Raw genomic sequence first — 19687 nt, 5'->3', positions numbered from 1 at the left:
CTCTCTCCCCATGTTTTCCCTCACAGAGCATTTCCTTGCATGTTTTCATTAAAATCTTTGCATATTTGATCTCATCTTCTCAGAGGACACAGGACTGATTTATGTAGAAAAAAGTCCCTTGGGAATCATTGCCCTAATGATAAAGTTAGCACTGTGGAGCCACCCACTAATCCTGGTTTTCTGAAAAGTCCTAGTTGTCACACTTAGACTAGGCTCGGTGGCAACATAATGTGAAAATAGGTTTTATTTATTTATTTATTTTAAAGATTTTATTTATTTGACAGAGAGAGAGACCGTGAGAACAGGAACACAAGCAGAGGGAGTGGGAGAGGGAGAAGTAGGCTCCCCACTGAGCAGGGAGCCCGATGCGGGGCTCGATCCCAGGACCCTGGGATCATGACCTGAGCGTAAGGCAGATGCTTAATGACTGAGCCACCCAGACGCCCCGTGAAAATAGGTTTTAAAATCAACTGTTTATAGGCACCTGGGTGGCTCAGTCATTAAGCGTCTGCCTTCGGCTCAGGTCATGATCTCAGGGTCCTGGGATCGAGCCCTGCATCGGGCTCCCTGCTCAGTGGGGAGCCTACTTCTCCCTCTCCCTCTGCTGCTCCCCCTGCATGTGCTCTCTGTCACTCACTCTCTCTCAAATAAATAAATAAAAAATATTAAAAAAAAGTCAACTGTTTACAAATGCCAGCTTTAACATTTCCTACCTATACGTCTTTGGGTAAGATATTTAACCTTTCTGAGTTTCAGTTTCCCCCCTTCCCACTTAGGCTTGGTTTGAGGATTAAATTAGAACGTAAGAGCACTCAGCACTGTACATGGCAATGGTGCTTCATCAGGAATGGTAGTAATTAATAGTTTACAGATTTCATTCGTTTATTTATTCATTTATTTGGCAAGCATTGGAGTCCTTGATGTGGATCAGGCAGAATGTTTCCTACTGGCATTGCATTGATGAATGTTACAGTCCCTGTTCTTAAGGTTTATAGATAGATAAGGGAAGCGGACATGTGAACAGATAAATTCTATATAGTGTGATAGAGGAAGTTATAGGCATTCCAGTTACCGAGAACTGTGTAAATAGGAATAAAGAATCATCAATTTTCAGAGTAAAGAGATTTTATGGTCTCTTCTTTCCAATTGTGCCAAGCACTGAACAAGGTGCCATGGGATTAATACATCAAATGAGATAGACCCTGTCCTCCAGAAGCTTTCTGTCAAGTGAGGAACTGCATAGCAATCAGGGAAGGGCTGCTTGCTAAGACAAGGAAACATTGCACTAATGCCCTGGGTTTCTTTGGTTGTGGTTTTTTGGGGGGTTTTTTGGTTTTTAAGTAGGCTCCACACCCAATGTGGGGCTTAAACTCATAACCCTGAGATCAAGAGTTGCATGCTCTACTGAATGAGCAAGCCAGGCGCCCACTAATGCCCTGGTTTGTTGCATTTTTCACTTCTCATCTTGCGGCTTCCATATACCTACCATTCACCATGTTGTTGATGGCAAATTTGACATCTGACTCACAGTCTTGCTCTTAATTTTGATTTCTGCCATTATCCTGGGTAATTTATCCACTTCTATGGCTCCAGTTATAACTGTATTTGAAGACTCCTAAATATAAATATTCAGTCAATATACTTGTATCCAAATGTCTTTTTTTTTAATTTAATATTTTTTAAGTAAGCTCTACAGCCACCATGGGGCTTGAACTAACCACTCCAAGATCAAGAGTTGCCTGCTCCACCAACTGCACCAAAAAGGCGCCCCTGCTTGTATCCAAATGTCTTTTAGAAATTTCTGCCTTAGTCTTTAATATGGGACTACTAGCACCTGAAATTCTAGAATCTCTTTCTCCAAAAATACTCACTTATCTGGTATTCTCTCTTCTGCAACAAATAGCAACAAAATCGCTTCTCAAAGACAGAAATCCAGAAGTAATTTTTTTCTGTTACTCAATCATGCATTCAAATATATATTGAGTATCTACCTTGTGCTTGGAACTCTTCCTCTTTGATATCTAAATCTGCCTATCTATCTATCTGTCCCTCCGTCTAGCTATCTTTCCATTCTCCCTCCCAATGTCTTAGTTCAGGCCTTCATCATCTCTTGTGTGGAAGAGCCTCCCAAATGGTTTGCCTAAGATCAAAGCTGGCATGTGACTGAAACCAAATATATCTGAATAAGGAATTTATTGGAAGGCAGTAAAGGCTCACAGAACTGATGAGAGAGCCAAGTATCAGACCTGGAAAACAGGCAGAAAAGAGCCATGAAGAAGGACACACAACAGTGATCTTTAAGCGGAAACAATCTGAATGGAACATCCCTGCCCATCCACCATAACTGCTAATGAATTTATCTTTACCTCATTTACTCCTTGATTGAAATCCCCGGTGGAAACAACCAATTGATTGACACTAGTTCATATACCTACTGGTTACTAAGGGCCAGGGAGAGAGATCTGAATTCTTTAGGGAGAGGAAGGCTTTGCTTCTTGCCAAAATAAATACAATATGGAATTCCCCAAATCTTGGAGGGGAGGCAGGGGAGCGGAATGCTTCATGGATTTACCAATCTCTGTGCCTTGGCTTTCTTCTTCTGGAATACCTGACCTCCAGCTATCTCTCCCATTCTCTGAAAGAGCTTAGAATTCATTTCCTCGGGGGAAATCCCATGACCACTCTCTTCCCACCCCAGTCTGAGTTAGATGAGCTCTTGCGTATCCCCATTACCCCCTTTATATACCTTTGTCATGGTACTTTTCTGTTTGACTCTTTACCTCCCTCTCCCAGGTTATGGACTCTTTAAAATCAGGAACCATTTCTTATTTGGTGAAATCCAAGGATCTAGCCAAGAATCCAGTCCAAGGGAAAGGACGAGCTGGACTAAGAAGCCTTAGTGGATAGTATCGGAAAGCCCCAGGTCACTGAAAAGTGAAAAGAGAGAGAAGAGAAGGTAGAGCGCCAGTGACAAATGACCTATTTTGAATATGCCTAGAACTGGAAAATCTCATCAATATATGTTAAATTATATTCCTAATGATTTCATAGCATCTTACATAACAGTGACTTCCCCTGACCTTATCATTAGGTTTTGGGTTTCTGTCTAAATTTAGGTTTGGAGCAACCCTTTCCTTGCTTCTGAGTCCAACTCAAATGCTGGCTCTTCTATAAAGCCTTTCCGATTTCCAAACGGATTTATTCTTCATTCCTTGAGGGCAAGGACCAAGTCTGTCTTATTAACCTAACTCTATTCCTAGGACCTGACAAAGTGCCTGGTACAGAGTAGGTAATGAATATTTATTTTATTGATAATCACTATGGGAAGCATGAGGGGTATGTCAAAAAACAAAGGGATAGGGAAGTTTTAAAGCCTCCAAAATTTTTTAGTGGTCCCCAGTTTGGTTTACAGCTATTGCCCTCTTTTGTTATGCTAACTGGAAGTCTTAATTGATTGCTACCCAATCTTCTATTCCTGACTTATTCTGCTACTGATATCCCTACCCCCCACCTATTAACCCTACCCCCACAGCTACAATGATCCTGTTTTTATCAAAATGTTATAAATTACTCCCAGAATAGTGGTGTGAAGAGTTTTATGGACCCACACCCCAGCAAAACAACTGTAACTGGTGAAAATGATTTAAAAAAAAAAAAAAGAAAACAAACCATTTAAAGTCTCTAGAAATTGCCCTAAGGGCATATAGTAAGTGAAGAAACATTTATTCAAGAAAATCTACTGAAATTTAGTAAGAACAGACGGAGTCTGTAGCACTTAAGCCACCTCACATTCTTTTTTTTTTTTTTTTTAGATTTTATTTATTTATTTGACAGAGAAAGACAGCGAGAGAGGGAACACAAGCAGGGGGAGTGGGAGAGGGAGAAGCAGGCTCCCCACTGAGCAGGGAGCCCGATGTGGGGCTCCATCCCAGGACCCTAGGATCATGACCTGAGCCGAAGGCAGATGCTTAACGACTGAGCCACCCAGGCGTCCCGCCACCTCACATTCTTAACCTCACCCTCCCACCTAACTCAATGTGACAGAAGCTACACTCCAAGCCAGTGTGATCAAGAAGGTGAGGCTCATCCCAGTTTTCAGTCAAGAATATCTCTTTGGGAAGGGCAGGCTATTAGTATTCCTCATCCCCCACATCTCCGTGTAGCCTAGGCTAATTTCCAGGTGAGTATCACTGAGAGGTGACGACACCCTTCCCCCAGCTCCCCGCTTGTATGTTAGAGGTTCCACCCCAAAAAAGACAGACCGAGCAGACCAGACGCTACCACCCCAACCCAGCACTCTGCTTGTAAAGCTATTTTAAACAAGTGTGGGGAAGTTCAAGCCTAAGGGAGGTCTTGAAAATCATGGTGGTGGGCCATTAAGAAGATCCTGGTGGCTCCAAGAGACCAATGAACAACATCACAGGCAAGCTAGTTTATCAGTGAGAACTAGGGAAAGAAACCAGCTAAGAAGACCCTTCCTAGGATCAGAACAAACCTCAAAGACTGGGCTCAAAAATTAACCCTGCAAGGGCACCTGGCTGGCTCAATGGGAAGAGCATGTGACTCTTGATCTTGGGGTCATGAGTTTGAGCCCTATGTGGGGTGTAGAGATTACTTAAATAAATAAAACTTTAAAAAGAAAATTAACCCTGCAAAGGAGTAAAAATTAAATTGAACTTCATGAAAATTAAAAACTTCTGTGCTCCAAAGGATACTATCAAGAAACTGAAAAGACAATCCATAGAATTGGAGAATATATTTTCAAATCATATTATCTGATAAGGGATTTGTATCTAGAATATATAGTGTACTAGTTTCCTGGGGCTGCCATAACAAAGTTCTATGGCCTGAGTGGTTTCAACAACAAAAATGTATCGTGTCCCAGTTCTAGAGGCTAGAAGTCTGAGATCAAAGTATCAGCAAGGTTGGTTTCTTCTGCGTGCTATGAGGGAGAATATGTTCCATGCCTCTCATCTAGCTTCTGGTGTTTCCTGGCAATCTCTGGTGTTTCTTAGCTTCTGCTATATCATCCTGATCTCTGCCCTCATCTTCATATGATGATCTACCTGTGTGCTTGTCTGTGTCCAGGTTTCCCCCCTTTTATAAGGATGCCAGTCATAACTGGATTAGGACCCACCTGAAGACCTCATTTTAACTTGGTTATATCCGTAAAGACCATATCTCCGTAAAGTCACATTCTGAGGCTTTGGGGGTTAGGACTTCATATCTCTGGAGGGAAGGGAGGCCACAATTCAACTCATAACTTACAGAGAACACTTAGAATTAAAACTAAAAATAAAGTAGGGGGGGAACCTGGTTGACTCAGTCAGTACAGTGTGTGACTCTTGATCTTGGGGTCATGAGTTCAAACCCCGCTTTGGGAGTAGAGTTTACTTAAAGTAGAATAAAATTAAGGGGCCCCTGACGGGCTCAGTCAGTAGAGCATGCAACTCTTGATCTCAGGGTCACGAGTTTGAGCCCCACATTGGTCATGGAGCCTACTTATTAAAAAATTAAATTAAGAAATAAAATAAAATAACCTAGTTCAAAAATGGACAAAAGATCTGAGTAGACATTTCTCCAAGGAAGTTATACAAATGGCTAACAAGCACATGAAAGGATGCTCAATATCCTTCATTATCAGGGAAATGCACATCAAAACCACCATGACATAGCACTTCATACTCGCTAGAATGATTATAATAAAAAAGATAAGTTCTTTTTAGTTTAAATAAATTGAATTTTTTAAAAAGGCAAATAATGACAAACATCGGCAAGAATGTGGAAAAAATGGAATCCCCATATGGCTGCTGCTGAATATTTAAAATGATATAGCTCCTTTATTTTTATTTATTTATTTTAAAGATTTTATTTATTTATTTGACAGAGAGAGAGAGAGCTAGAGAGGGAACACAAGCAGGCGGAGTGGGAGAGGGAGAAGCAGGCTTCCCGTGGAGCGGGGAGCCCGATGCGGGGCTCAATCCCAGGACCCTGGGACCATGACCTGAGCTGAAGGCAGACGCTTAACGACTGAGCCACCCAGGCGCCCCGATGTAGCTCCTTTAGAAAATAGTCTGGCAGGTCCTCAGAAACTTAAACACAGAGTTACCGTATGACCCGGCAATTCCACTCCTAGGTATATAACCAGAGAACTGAAAATGGATGTCCACACAAGAACTTATACAGCAATGCTCATAACAGCATTATTTATAACAGCCAAAAGGTGGAAGCAACTCAAGTGTCTTATCAACTGATGAATGGACAAATAAAAAGTATCATATCCATACAATGGAATTTTAGTCAGAAATAAAGAGAAGGGAAGCACTGATACATGCTACAGCATGGCTGAATTTTTAAAACATTAGACTAAGTGAAAGAAGCCAGTCACAAAAGGCTACCTATTGTGCCATTCCATCCATGTGAAACATCCAGAATCGACAAATCTACAGAGACAGAGGTAGGTTTGTGGTTGCCTAGAGTTGGGGTGCTGGGGGCAAACAGAGAGTGACTGGCTGAAGGGCATGCAGTTTGTTTTGGGTGATGATATGTTTGAAAACTGATGGTGGTGATGGTTGCACAGTTCTGTGGATATATTAAAAACCACCAAATTGTGCACTTTAAATGGGTTAATTGTGTAGTGTTTGAATTATATCTCAATAAAGCTGTTAGATTTTTAAAATTCATGTACACTCTTTCCTTCAAGAAGCTCATCCTACCAAAGTTGCTATCAGAACTGGAGTTGACAGTGAGAAAGAACAAAGATTCTTCCTTGTTTTTATCCTTGAAGACTAGAGACTTAGCCCAGAGCAGCATTTCCTTACATGGACAGGGAGCCAGATCTATGGATAGATAATTACAATGCTATGTGTGAAGACCCGTCATAGGGAGATAATAGGTATAATACAGCAAGCACAGGTTTTTTTTAAGCCAGATGGTCCTAGGTTTGAATCCCAGCTCTGCTACTACCAACCTCTTACTTCTTCAATAAATTGTGGGCAATAATAATGAACATGGGACTCCTGAAGGGATCAAAGGAAATAATGTCATCAAACCACCCATCACAATGCCTAGCATGAAGCCGTGCCCAGCAGTGCTTCTCACACTTCTTTTTGCACAGGAATCACCTGGGGATCCTGTTAAGTTGTAGATTCTGATCCAATAGGTCTGGGGCGAAGCCTGAGAGTCCACATTTCTAACATGCTCCTAGGTGATGTCTCTAGTATTAGTTGAGGACCACAGTTTAAGTAGCAAGACTATAAAGTACCTTATGTATAAAGTGACAAGGAGTATAGAGGAGGAAGCAGTAAATTAATTTTTAAGAGAATGGAAGGTCAGAGCTGGACTTTCCTTGAAGAACTGGTAAGGGAGTTTGCCAAGAATGAGAAGAATGACATGCATTCCAGGCAGGGGGAATAGAATGAGTCAAGACCTTGCATGTCCGTAGAAGCGGAAGGTGACTCTGGAAATAACTTCAGGAATGTGGGGGGCAGCAGCCAGAAACTGGGAAAGTACATTGTAAATAATCTTAAACCTGACGTTAATGAGTTTTCATTTTAGCCAAGGCCAGTGGTTCTCAAAGTATGGTCCCTGATCAGCATCATCCCCAAATTTGTTAGAAAGGCACATTTTAGGGGGCGCCTGGCTGGCTCAGTCGGTAGAGCATGCAACTCTTGACCTCAAGGTCATGAGCTGAAGCCCCACGTTGGGTGTGGAGCCTACTTAAAAAAAAAAAAGAAATGCACATTTGAGGACCCACTCCAGACCTACTGAATCAAAAACACGGGAGGACGGCCCAGGAATCTGTTTGAACAAGTCCTTCAGGTAATGCAGATGCTAAAATTTGAGAACCCCTAGCCCTAAGCAAGGGGGGGTGGGGCACTGGGAGGCATTTTAAATGGCAAGGTGGTCAGATTTCTGTTAGAGGAAGTTGGGCTGGCAGGTGAGATGCATTAAGTAGGGAGACCAGGAAGGCAACACACCAGTTAGAAGGTGCGTGAATCCAGGTGTGAGAGAGTGGGCACCTGGCCCAGGGCAATGGCTGAGGGAGGAGAGGAGAGAGAATTAACCAAGAATTAAGAAGGTGGACTCAGTAACTAACACCTGGAGACCAATTAATTGGATGAGACTTGTGAGGGTAAATGCGGAGTAGAAGATTCCAGAGTTTCTATCTTAGATAACTGAGTTGATGGTGGAACTGCTAACCAAAATAGGGGAGAAAGGAAGAAAAGTAAGCTTTGGAGGGGAGAAAAACAAGTGTAACTGTGGTTAGGCTGAATTTTCTTCAGGGCCATGCAAGGAGAAATGTCTTAAAGGTACTTGAAAATAATGGTCCAGGTTCAGGATAGAGGCCTAAATTTATGGTCTAGAGTAGAAACTCATTGGTATGTAAGGGGCAGTTCAAGCTGTACACAGGGAGAAAATTATTCAAGAAATGAGAACTTAGGGGTGCCTGGGTGGCTCAGTTGGTTAAGTGTCTGCCTTTGGCTCAGGTCATGATCTCAGGGTCCTGGGATGGAGCCCTGCATCAGGCTTCTTGCTTGGCGTGAGCCTGCTTCTCCCTCTCCCTGCTGTTCCCCCTGCTTGTACTCTCTCTCTCTGTGTCAAATAAATAAATAAAATCTTAAAAAAAAAAAAAAGAAATGAGAACAGAACAATGACAAAAGACATAGAAACCTTAGTATCTAGGCATTGGCAGAGAAAGAGGAGGAGGGGAGAGAGATTGAGAAAGAACTATCAGAGAAGTTGAGGAAAATCAGGAAAGAAACACATTGAAGAAATCTTCTGTGTCATACAAGAATGTCCTTGGCTAGAAATAATAGAAAACCTGGTTACAAGTTGTTTAAACAAAGGATATTTTTCTTACATAGCAAGTTGGCGGTCTAGACCTGGTACAGAGGATGAATACCACCATTAAAGACCCAGACTGCTGCTTTCTTTCGGCGCCACTATTTTTAAGGTGTTGGTTTATAATCTTATGGTTGAAGGATGGCTGCTGGACCTTCAGGAATCACATCCAAATTCAAGGGGACAGAGGGGCAACAATTCTCTTCCTTCTTTGGGAGTTCTTTTATTTAAAAAAAAATTTTTTTTAATTAACATATAATGTATTATTTGTTTCAGGGGTACAGGTCCGTGATTCATGAGTCTTACACAATTCACAGCGCTCACTATAGCACATACCCTCCCCAATGTCCATCACCCAGCCGCCCCATCCCTCCCACTCCACCACTCCAGCAACCCTCAGTGTGTTTCCTGAGATTAAGAGTCTCTTACGTTTTGTCTCCCTCTCTGGTTTCATCTTGTTTCATTTTTCCCTCCCTTCCCCTGCGATCCTCTGTCTTGTTTCTCAAATTCCACATATCAGTGAGATAATATGATGCTTGTCTTTCTCTGATTGGGGAGTTCTTCTCATTCGTTGAACTGTGGTTTCATCTTGGATACTGAGTCACATGGTTACTTCTGGCTGCAGGGGAGGGTAGGAAATTGAGTGTTCAACTGTCCAGCTCCTATAGAAGGAGGCAAGGGAGAACAGGTGGAGAATGGATGTGAAGTCTACCAAGTTGCTGTGTATATCACATCTAAAAGGAAAGAGTTCAGGGGGCCTGGGTGTCTCAGTCAGTTGGGTGTCTGCCTTCGGCTCCAGTCATGATCTCAGGATCCTGAGATGGAGACCCACCTCGGGCTTTCTGCTCGGCAGGGAGTTTGCTTCTCCCTCCCACTCTCCCTCTGTGCTTTCCCTCTCTCTATCAAATAAATTTAAAAAATCTAAAAAAAAAAAAAAAAAAAGGAAAGAGTTCATGAAGGAGACAAGGTGACCCGAGGGGAAGAGGAGAGGCACAGCTTCTTATGCCTTTGTTGTTGCATAAATAAATCTTTTATGCAAAATATAAATGGCAGCATTGGGAGGCCTGGGTGGCTCAGTTGGTTAAGTGTCTGACTCTTGATCTCACCTCAGGTCTTGATCTCAGGGTCGTGAGTTCAAGCCCCATGTTGGGCTCCACGCTGGGTGTGGAGCCTACTTAAATTAAAAAAAAAAAAGTGTCAACATTGTACAAGCAGTATATATAGTCAAGGGTCACACAGAAGTTTTCCCAGCTTTTATGCCCAATATTATGGGGTTTTGTTGCTTTGTTTTTTTACTTTAAAACAGACTGCCCACATTTGGAGCCATGAAGACCCAAATTCATTCTATACACAAACTCTGACTGCTCAGATTCTCCACTTGGTCTTATCTACAATGAATACAATACAAAACAGCAGGGAAAATTCCCTGACAGTTTCTCCTCCTTTTGTTCCTTTTATAATGTGAACAATTCTTCTCTAGGCACATTTATGACTGTTCTGACATTATCTGCTGCTCAGTTGGGGAACACCAAATCTGGATGAGTTTACTCTGAACATATGAATGAGGCATTATATAAGCATAGAAGGAGAATCATAATGGTCATACAAAGTATAAGAGTTCGGAGATGTTTGGAGAATGAAAATTATTACCCATGTGGTTCGAATCAGTGCCAAGGTCAATTTGCAGAAGATTGCTCTTACCAGCTAAAATCCCCTGCTCACTTGCACTGGAGGAACTGAGATCTGATTACAGGGGTAACATCCCAAAATCTGCCATTGTGAAGGCAGATTAAGAGTTCCAACATCAGGGTCAACAGGATAGCACTCTCCACAGCAATTGATTTTTGAAACCTGATATATGCAACATTCTTTGTTTTGGCTCAGTTGAGGCCACCAGAGGCCTCTTATTATATTTGGCAATGAAGGCTATTTACAGTCAGGATTATACCTCTTGACTAAGGGCATTTGGGGGCATTTCTAGAACAGATGGATCATAAAATAGGAAGCCAGGAAAACATCATGATAAAAACTAGCAGAGGACCATACAAGTCAATACCATCAAGGAAATTAAAGGATATTAAAAATTATGTCAACCAATAAGCTCAGCACTTATTTATCTTTATTCAAAAGCAAATAAATGAAAATATCTCAGTACTATATTAACTGGACACCTAAAAGCTAATTAAAAATATAAGAAAATGTAACCAAATTAAAACCAGAAGTCTTCAGGCTTTTTTTTTTAAAGATTTTATTTATTTGACAGAGAGAGAGAGAGAGAGCGAGAGAGGGAACACAAGCAGGAGGAGTGGGAGAGGGAGAAGCAGGCTTCCCGCCGATCAGGGAGCCCGATATGGGGCTCGATGAGGGGCTCGATCCCAGGACCCTGGGATCACGACCTGCACCGAAGGCATCTAGATGCTTCACCAACTGAGCCACCCAGGAGCCCCTAAAGGTTTTTTATTTTTTAAGTAATCTCTGCACCCAATGTGGGGCTTGAACTCACAACCTGAGACCAAGAGTCGCCCGCTCCACCAACTGAGGCAGGCAGGTGCCCCAATAATTGTTTATTTTTAACTGCCTGAGTGTAATTCCCAGGCACTAACTACAGTTTGCTTGGGGCTGTAAATAAGTGAGATTCTCATTTAAGAAGTCTAATTAGTATTGCAACCTGATAAGTGAATGCATTATCTTAAGGGCTCTGGGGTCCCACTCATGTTAATCTTAGGAAGGGTGGATGGTCTTTCCAGGGAATAGGCCAGGACACCTGAATCTCTGGGTCAGAGATTAGCAGCAATTTCCCATTTGAGCCAGTTTTGGCCTCAGGCAGAACTTTGAGTTCACCATCCTTCTCAGGCTTTCCTTGTTTCCCTGATTGTTGCTTTCAGTCTGCCCCCAGGGCCCCGCCCCCCTGGAGCCTGGCTAGGAGCTGTTTGGCACATCTCCCAGAGTGAGGCCCCTCCAACTACAGGCTCCTTTTCCTGGGTCAGTGTCACCACTCCTGGAACCTTCTTGACTAATGTTAATGACAGTTGCTTTTTTCCCCATTAATGCACATTTAACATCCATATCTGCCTCTTTCCTCCCACACATTTACTAAGGAAGACACTGGTAAGCAATCTAGACCACCCATCTTGGGGCGCTTGGGTGGCTCAGTCAGATAAGCATCCGACTCTTGATTTCGGCTCAGGTCATGATCTCAGGGTCTTGGGATCAAGCCCCACATTAGGCTCTGCACTCAGTGGGGAGTCTGCTCTCTCCATCTCCCTCTGCCCCTCCCCGTACCCCCCTCCGTGCTCTCTTTGTCTCGAAAATAAATACGTCTTTAAATCACCCATCCCCCTTTCCCACTTGAGAGGCTATAAGAGATTACATAAATTATATTTTTTTTCCTAAGAGTTGAAACTAAGTTTAAGCATATTGCCAAAATCTCCCTGACCTCAGTCTAAGGAGATCAACCTTATTTAAATAAAACCGTTCCAAATGTAAAAGTTACTTAACATTTTAGTTGCCTTAGCTCTATCATTTTAATCTTATATACTTGGGAATAAGAGATCACCTCAGAAGTATGATTGTATCAGAAGCATGGAAACATAGTTAAGAGTTTCTCATACGTATTTAACCTGAATATTAATCTGTTTTTACTAGTTTTATCTGATCAGATAATGTACAAACAGAAATTTACCAAATAATTTTTAAATTCTTACCCATAGAAATTACACGTGTCAATTTAATTTTTTTTTTTTCCTTTTTAGAGAGAGAGAGTGCACACACGAACAGGGTTGGGGGGCAGCACAGAGAGAGAATCTTGAGAATCTTTTTTTTTTTTTAAAGATTTTATTTATTTAACACAGAGAGAGAGATCACAAGTAGGCAGGCAAGGAGGCAGGCAGAGGGAGAAGCAGGCTCCCTGCTGAGCACGGAGCCAGATGCTGGGCTTGATCCCAGGACCCTGGGATCATGACCTGAGCCGAAGGCAGACGTTTAACCTACTGAGCCACCCAAGCGCCCCAAGAACCTTGAGAATCTTAAGCAAGCTATAAGCCCAGCTCTGAGCCCTATACAGGACTCAATCTCATAACCCTGAGATCACGACTTGAGCCGAAATCAAGAGTCGGATGCTTAACCAACTGAGCCACCCAGGCACCCATCAATGTAATATTTTTAACTTTCTACTTGGTACAGAGAAAGAATTCTCTAACATCTGAAAACAACAGCTCAAGTAAAACAATACATGGCAACTGCGGCTGGGTATGGAATTGGGGGGGGCAGGAGCACACCAGGGAGGGGGTGGGGCCACCCGCTGCAGCCAATAGGGCTTCTCTAAATGGGGTGCAGCTTTCCAGCAGCCTGCGGGTGTGGCTAAGACCCTGGTGCCAGAGGGCCTCTTTGTGCCGCCCATCTCCACCACTTCTTAGCAGTCTGCCGAGTTACTCAACCTTTCTGTGCTTTCGTTTTTCTCTTCCTTAAAGTATAGAGAAGAAGAAAAAAGTTGTCTAGATTAAATCTGTGACGTGCTTGGAACACTGCCTGAGAGATACATGGTGTTAGCCAATATTTGATTATAGCAAGCTGGGTCCAGGTTACCACAGCTGCGAAGTTGTCACAAGAGGAGAAATTCAGGTTAGTATGTGAAATTTCTCAATGTTTGGAGTGTTGGCTTTTTTTTTTTTTTACGATTTTATTTATTTATTTGAGAGAGAGAGAGAGCATGCGTGCATAGGCGAGCAGGTGGAGGGGCAGAGGGAGAGGGAGAGAGAATCTCAAGCAGATTCCTTGCTGAGCCTGGAGCCCAACGTGGGGCTCAATTTCAGGACCCTGAGATCATGACCTGAGCTGAAACCAAAAGTGGACGCTCAGCTGACTGAGCCACCCAGGCGCCCCTGGAGCGTTGGCTTATCTGAAGCAAGGTGTGACATTGTAGGCTATGGCTCTGCAAGCCCTCCGAACCGTGTTGTCATTCACTGTAATCTCACAGCTCCCCCCAGCTGCCTGGTAAAGGCATGTTGACAGCGCCACCCACCAGATCCCCCCTGAGCCCCATGGTCGTGTGAACAGATGCCTGTTTAGCCTCTTCAGGTGGATGGCTCATACTGAAAAGGTCCCAAAGGGAATTCTTGATTCACCCAACCCCCAACACACAAAATCTGTTCTTCCTTCAGACTTTCCTCCCCTCCTCAGGAAATGGCACCACTATCCCCCATTTGCCAATGCCAGAAACCTGGGGGGAGGGGGTCGGCCTCAGTTCTTCTCCCTCCTAATCTTCTCCTCCCAGGCCTACCTCCCCTCCATGTGCGGGCGAATGCCGGCTGAAGAGGCCTGGCTAAGGAGGGGCCCGAAATCCAAACTCCAGCTGTGCAGGACTCTGTCTGCTCAAAGGATGGTGGCTTTGTCTACATGCATTTGACTTAGCAGGGTCAGTCTTCTCCCAGTTCATTACCAAGTCTCTTGGTATTCGCTCCACAACTCTTGAATCTTCCTACTTCCTACCATCTCCACTGTTCAGGGTAAGCCATCCTCATTTTTCATCTGGGAGACTCAGATTGCTTTCCAACCGTCTAGTGGCCGCTTTGTTCACACACCCCTCCAGTCATTCCCCACCCATTAGCTGAGGTAAGCAATCTTTTTAAACGGGCAAATAAAATACATGACACCCCTGCTTCAAACCCTTTAATGACTTCCTGTTGTTCTTACAGCAAAGATCAAAATCTTAATGCCACCTCCTTTGAGCTCTTGCTCCCAGCCTCATCCCCAGCCACTCTGCTCTTCTCTAAGTTACCCTGGCTGTCCTTCTCACCTTGCCTCAGGCATTATCCTGCTTCTATCCTGCTTCAGGTTTCACTTAGTGTTTTTTTCAGGGAGGCCTTTTCCACCTCCATATTAAATGTGCTCCCCCTACGCTGGGCTGTCTTTACTCTGCCCAGTTCCTTAATAGAGCTTACCTCTGTTACGGAAATGTGCACATTGTGTGCATATATGTAAAAATTTGTAGCTATGTTATATCTCATTAAATGAGGCAAACTTTTTTCAGAGGCTCTCATTGCTATCCGGGACTGGGCTAAACTTAAACTTGCCAATAAAGTTATCTTGTCTTCAAAGGTCTCATTTGGGGGAAACATTCAGTCAGTTTAAAGTTGCAGTCCTGCCAGAACTTTCCCTTCCCCACCTTGACTTCCCAAGATGGCGTGTGGGATCAAAGCGAAGCTTAGAGCCAGTGGCTAGAGGAGTCCCGGATCAGTGCGCACAGCTGTGGGCTGTAGTCTGGGTCCTTACTGGCTTCTGCTCCCTAGTCGCTCCTGGTCACCACAGCCCTGCTGGCATCAGCTGCTAAGGTTGTTGGCTGGCAAACTCATGATCTGTTGCTTCAGCTCCTTGAGATTCAGGTGTCTGGATCTCTCTCACCCCCATCCCTCCATCCCTGCTCCTCTCACCAGCGGACTTGGGAGCACTTTAGCTCTTGCTGGGGGCTTCAGCTCTGCTCATCCTTGGGGTCTTAGTCACATTCTCCAGCCATTCCCTGCCAATCAGTCCACCACTGCCCCTGGTTTAGGATCACCTGGTCCCTGGCACAATACCCATTGTCCCATCCATGGCTCTCAACCATACTACTTTGCCTTGCAGGGAGCCTACAGAGAAGTCTGGGTTTCTGGCACACCATCTGTAAGTTGAGGACAACTAGAAGCAGCATCCTCTCTCGCTAATACCACTCTCTGCGCCTGAGCCCCGCTCCATGTGAGGTATCTGCCAGAATTAGGCAGCCAACCAAGCTGGACTAGGGGAAGTGGGTTTCTAGCCCCACCCCTACCCCCAGTTAGCTGGACACTTCTATGTGGTGTCTACATGTGGTGTCTGTCCGATCGGTTGGGGGCCCCCAAATGTGGGTTGATGATCAGGTGGCATGGGCAGTGAAAGGATTCACCTGAGGCAGAACAAAGGAGATAGAAGTTTATTGAAAACACCACAAGGGAGCGGCAGGTGGGACAGCAAAAAAGAGGCTGTCTGCCACGAGGCAGTGGGTGGGGGCTGTTTTTAAAGGGTGACGGTGAAGGGGGCGCCTAAGGGTCTCAGTCGGTTAAGTGTCTGCCTTCCGCTCAGGTCGTGATCCCAGGGTCCTGGGATCGAACCCCATGTCGGGCTCCCTGCTTGGTGGGGAGCCTGCTTCTCACTCTCTTTGCCTGCCACTCTCTCTCTCTGTCAAATAAATAAATAAAATCTTAAAAAAAAAAAGGGGGGGGACGGTGAGGAGGTAGGGCCATGTATGGAATTTTCCTTTTTTTGGTACTATGCCTGGTGGTAAGTAGCCCATGGGTTAGTTAGGGCCTATGGATATTTAGAGATGGGTTGCCTGATGGGCCTGTCTGTATTCAGCCAGGTGGTTGCTGCAGGCCCTTTCTTCATTCCTTTGCTCAAACCTGTTTGCCTAAAAGCAGTCTCTACCTCATGGTTAGACCTCAAAAGCAGGGGAGCACTGACACGCTCATGCTGAACTCTTACCCTACCTCTTTCTCCATGAAATTTATTTTCTACCTCTCCAGTTCCTATTCTCTCTTTGGGTCTTCGCTTCAGGATCAGGGAGGACTTTCCTGGCCTTTCAGATCACATTGTCTATAAATTTCACAAGGGCAGGAACCGTTTTGTTCCTTTCTGATCCTTAGTGCCTAACGCAGTGCTTGGCACACAGTGCCAGAACAAAGAACAGAAACACAATAAAGATTTGCTGAATAAATATTATTATTATTATTTTTTTGCTGAATAAATATTATTAATCTATCTTTACCTGTAATAGACCTTAAGGTCAGGGTGCCAGGGGTGATGTATTATAAATCCTTCAATTCCCTTATCATGCAGAGCTTTGCAGTCAGTTCCTGGCCCTACTATTCATTCATTCATTCCACAAATACTTTTTTTTTTTTAAAGATTATTTATTTATTGAGCGAGAGAGAGTGCAGGTGTGTGTGGGGCGGTTGGGGGGGCATAGGGAGAGGGAGAGAGAGAATCTCAAGCAGACTCCCTGCTGAGCAGAGCCTGAGGAGGGGCTCCATCCCACCACCCTGAGATCAGGACCTGAGTGGAAACCAAGAGTAGGAGGCTCTGTGTCACATTCTCCAGCCATTCCCTGTCACCAAGGTGCCCCCAACAAATGCTTTTTGAGTGCATGCTGTGCAGTGCGCTGGGCTTGCTATCGGAGATAAAGGAATAAATTCTTCAAAACATTTTTATTAAACATTAAATATGTCCCAAAATTTGATAACATATGTAAAGCATAAAAATTATAAAGTGAACTCTCTCTAAACCTACTACTCAGCTCCAGTGGTAAATCATTTTTTTGTTTTTTTAAGACTTTATTTGTCAGAGAGCGAGCGAGCACAAGCAAGGGGAGCGGCAGGCAGAGCAAGCAGAGGGAGAGGGAGAAGCAGGCTCCCCGCTGAGCAGGGAGCCCAATGCAGGGCTGGATCCCAGGACCCTGGGATCATGACCTGAGCCAAAGGCAGACACTTAACCAACTGACCCACCAGGCATTCTGGAAAATCTTTACATAGCGAGTTGAACAGAGTGAAAGGGGACAGAAACAGATCCCTGGAGAGCTATAGCAGTCTTGGGCAGATAGATGAAGGCGCCTGAGGTAGGGAGTTATAGGAAGAAAGGGAAAGGTGGGCTCAAAAGACATTTAGGAGGGGGGCGCCTGGGTGGCTCAGTTGGTTAAGTGTCTGCCTTCGGCTCAGGTCATGATCCCAGGGTCCTGGGATGGAGTCCCGGGGCAGGCTCCCTGCTCGGCGGGGAGCCTGCTTCTCCCTCTGCCCCTCCCCCGCTCATGCTCTCTCTCTCTCTCTCTCCTTCTCTCTCTTGCGCGCGCAAAAATAAAAATCTTTAAAAAAAAAGATATTTAGGAGGTAAATTGGATTTGATGGACTATCACTCACTAGTTGTGTAAACTAGTTAAGTCCCAACATTCCGGAGCCTCAATTTCTGCATCTGTACGATAGGTTAGTAATAACTATCGTTATATATATCCCTAGCACCTAACACAAAGCTTAGCACAAGATGATAAACACACACAAATCATAACTACTGTTATTACTGTGGAAGCTTCATATATGCTGGCAGAATGAATATTCTGTCAAACTTGAGGGTGGAACTCGCCATTTCTAGGGACGAAAATGATAAATGACGGTGCCTTTGCCAGAACGGACATCCATACTCCCCAGGCAGTGCGGCAGCACAGGCTGGGATCAGAGTCTGGGCCACCGCCAACCCCAGCTCCCGCCTGGCCCGCGCCCCAGCACCAGCTGGAGCCCTGGCCCCGCCCACATCCCTGCAAGTCCCGCCCCCGGGGCCGCGCGCGCCGCCGCCGCCGCGCGCGTCCCGCCCCGCCCCTGCTGCTGACGTGCAGGGCCGAAAGGGACGGGCGGGCTCCGCCGAGCCGTGTGCTTCCGCGGGCTCCGGGGTCGCTGGGGCCTCGTGGCGGGGCGGCTCCGCGGGGCTTCGCCCGCTCCCTCACCTCCCTCGTGCCCTCTCGCGGCGCCCGGCGGGCCCTGCGCTTCGGCTGGAGATCGAGGAAAGGGTGAGTGTTGGCGGGAGCGGGATCGGACCGGCCGGGCGCGCGCTCCGCTCTCCGGGGCATTGTCTGGGCGGGGGCGGCGCGGGCACGTGCGCTCCCTTCCCCCACCCTGCCGGCCGCGCGGCCCCGGCAGAGCAGAGGGAGGGAGCCGGTGACTGCAGAGAGCAGAGGACCCGGAGGAGGAGGCTGGTTCCGGGGTGAGTGTGTCCGTCGGGGGGAGTCTCCGAAGCGGGAACCTGGAATTTGGGTGTGTTGGAGGGTCCTTCTAAGGGGCACAGCGCTCTCTGAGGAGATGGGGGTCCCTTGAGCCCCAATGGCCGGAGCTTTCAGGATGTTAAGCTTGGTGGCCTGTGATGGGATTGGAGACGAGATTCGGCTCCAGCACCGGCAAGTTGTGGGTTTACCAACAAGAACCGTGGAAATCTGCCTCCAACCTGTCGCCATCCTAACTGTCCCCCTCCATCGTGAAGGATGCGTGGGATTTAGAAAGGTTGGAGGATATTCCAGGGATATGCCCGAGTTAGAGCACCAGAGGTGTGACACCGTGCGGGGTTAGAGTAGAAAGCTTGGGAAAGTGAGTACCTGGAAGAAAGGTGGGTTGTGGCCAGATTGCAGAAGACAATGAATGAGGTTTGTATCATAACCTTTTTTTCTATCATGAGTGTAATTAGGTTAAAAAATAGAAAGTAGAGGAGGAAAATATCACCAATAATCTCACAGCCCTGACGCCTCATTCTTAGAGTGTTTATAGGTGTTTGCTAGTATTTTTATCTAAGCTTGTAACAGTTATAATTAGAGTTTACCTACAGTTTTCATTTTCTTTTCTCCTTAAGGTGTAAAAATGCGATGTAATATACAGTACTCAGCAATATCCTTTTTTAATAAGTAGCATGTATTCATCGTAGAGAAATTAAAAAATATACACAAGCAAAATGAGGAAGAGTATTCATAGTTTTACTGCCTAGAGATATTGTGATTTTTGGTTGTGTATATTCTTTCAAAGATAGGAGCAGATAATGCCCTGATTAGGAATTTAGTTTTCATAGGAATCCTTTGAAGGTTTTAAGAAGGCAGGTAGCATAATCTGACTGCTATGTGGAGGAAGAGGGCAAGAGTGGGAGCTAGGAGATAGTTAGGATGCTCTTTGCAGTACCTTGGTCCATGGCAGGAGAGATGAAGAGTACAAAGATTTAAAAATATTTTGGAGGTAGAATGAACAAGACCTGGGAGTGGGTTAGTGAGGGAATGGGAGAATTCTTTGCTTTTTTTTTTTAATATATATTTTTA

At 45.0% G+C, this 19687-nt stretch overlaps 2 protein-coding genes across 10 annotated transcripts in view; both read left to right on the top strand.

The window, feature by feature from the left end:
* KLHL24 (kelch like family member 24) overlaps positions 1-19687 on the top strand; it is an 84358-nt gene that overhangs the window by 46959 nt on the left and 17712 nt on the right. The window contains exon 9 of one of the 3 annotated variants that reach the window (XM_032407079.1): positions 13314-13435. The exons of 1 other annotated variant lie outside the window; for it this stretch is intronic. In XM_032407079.1, the coding sequence (XP_032262970.1) occupies positions 13314-13346 (33 nt within the window). In that variant the 3' untranslated portion in view covers positions 13347-13435. Of the gene's footprint in view, positions 1-2793; positions 2941-13313; positions 13436-19687 lie in introns of those variants that run through there. One more of the 3 variants, XM_032407078.1, reaches the window with a different exon arrangement.
* YEATS2 (YEATS domain containing 2) overlaps positions 13391-19687 on the top strand; it is a 105290-nt gene continuing 98993 nt past the window's right edge. For 3 of the 7 annotated variants that reach the window (XM_032407071.1, XM_032407064.1, XM_032407065.1), the window contains exon 1: positions 18212-18403. The gene's annotated coding sequence lies outside the window, so the exon portion shown is untranslated. Of the gene's footprint in view, positions 13465-15493; positions 15579-18211; positions 18404-18434; positions 18598-19687 lie in introns of those variants that run through there. The other 4 variants (XM_032407067.1, XM_032407066.1, XM_032407069.1 and 1 more) reach the window with 3 other exon arrangements.

Source organism: Phoca vitulina, unplaced genomic scaffold (assembly GCF_004348235.1).
Source record: "Phoca vitulina isolate PV1807 unplaced genomic scaffold, GSC_HSeal_1.0 scaffold8, whole genome shotgun sequence".
In the NCBI taxonomy this organism is placed as follows: domain Eukaryota; kingdom Metazoa; phylum Chordata; class Mammalia; order Carnivora; family Phocidae; genus Phoca; species Phoca vitulina.
Note: the sequence above shows the minus strand (reverse complement) of the source record. Positions and strands in the feature narration are given on the sequence as shown.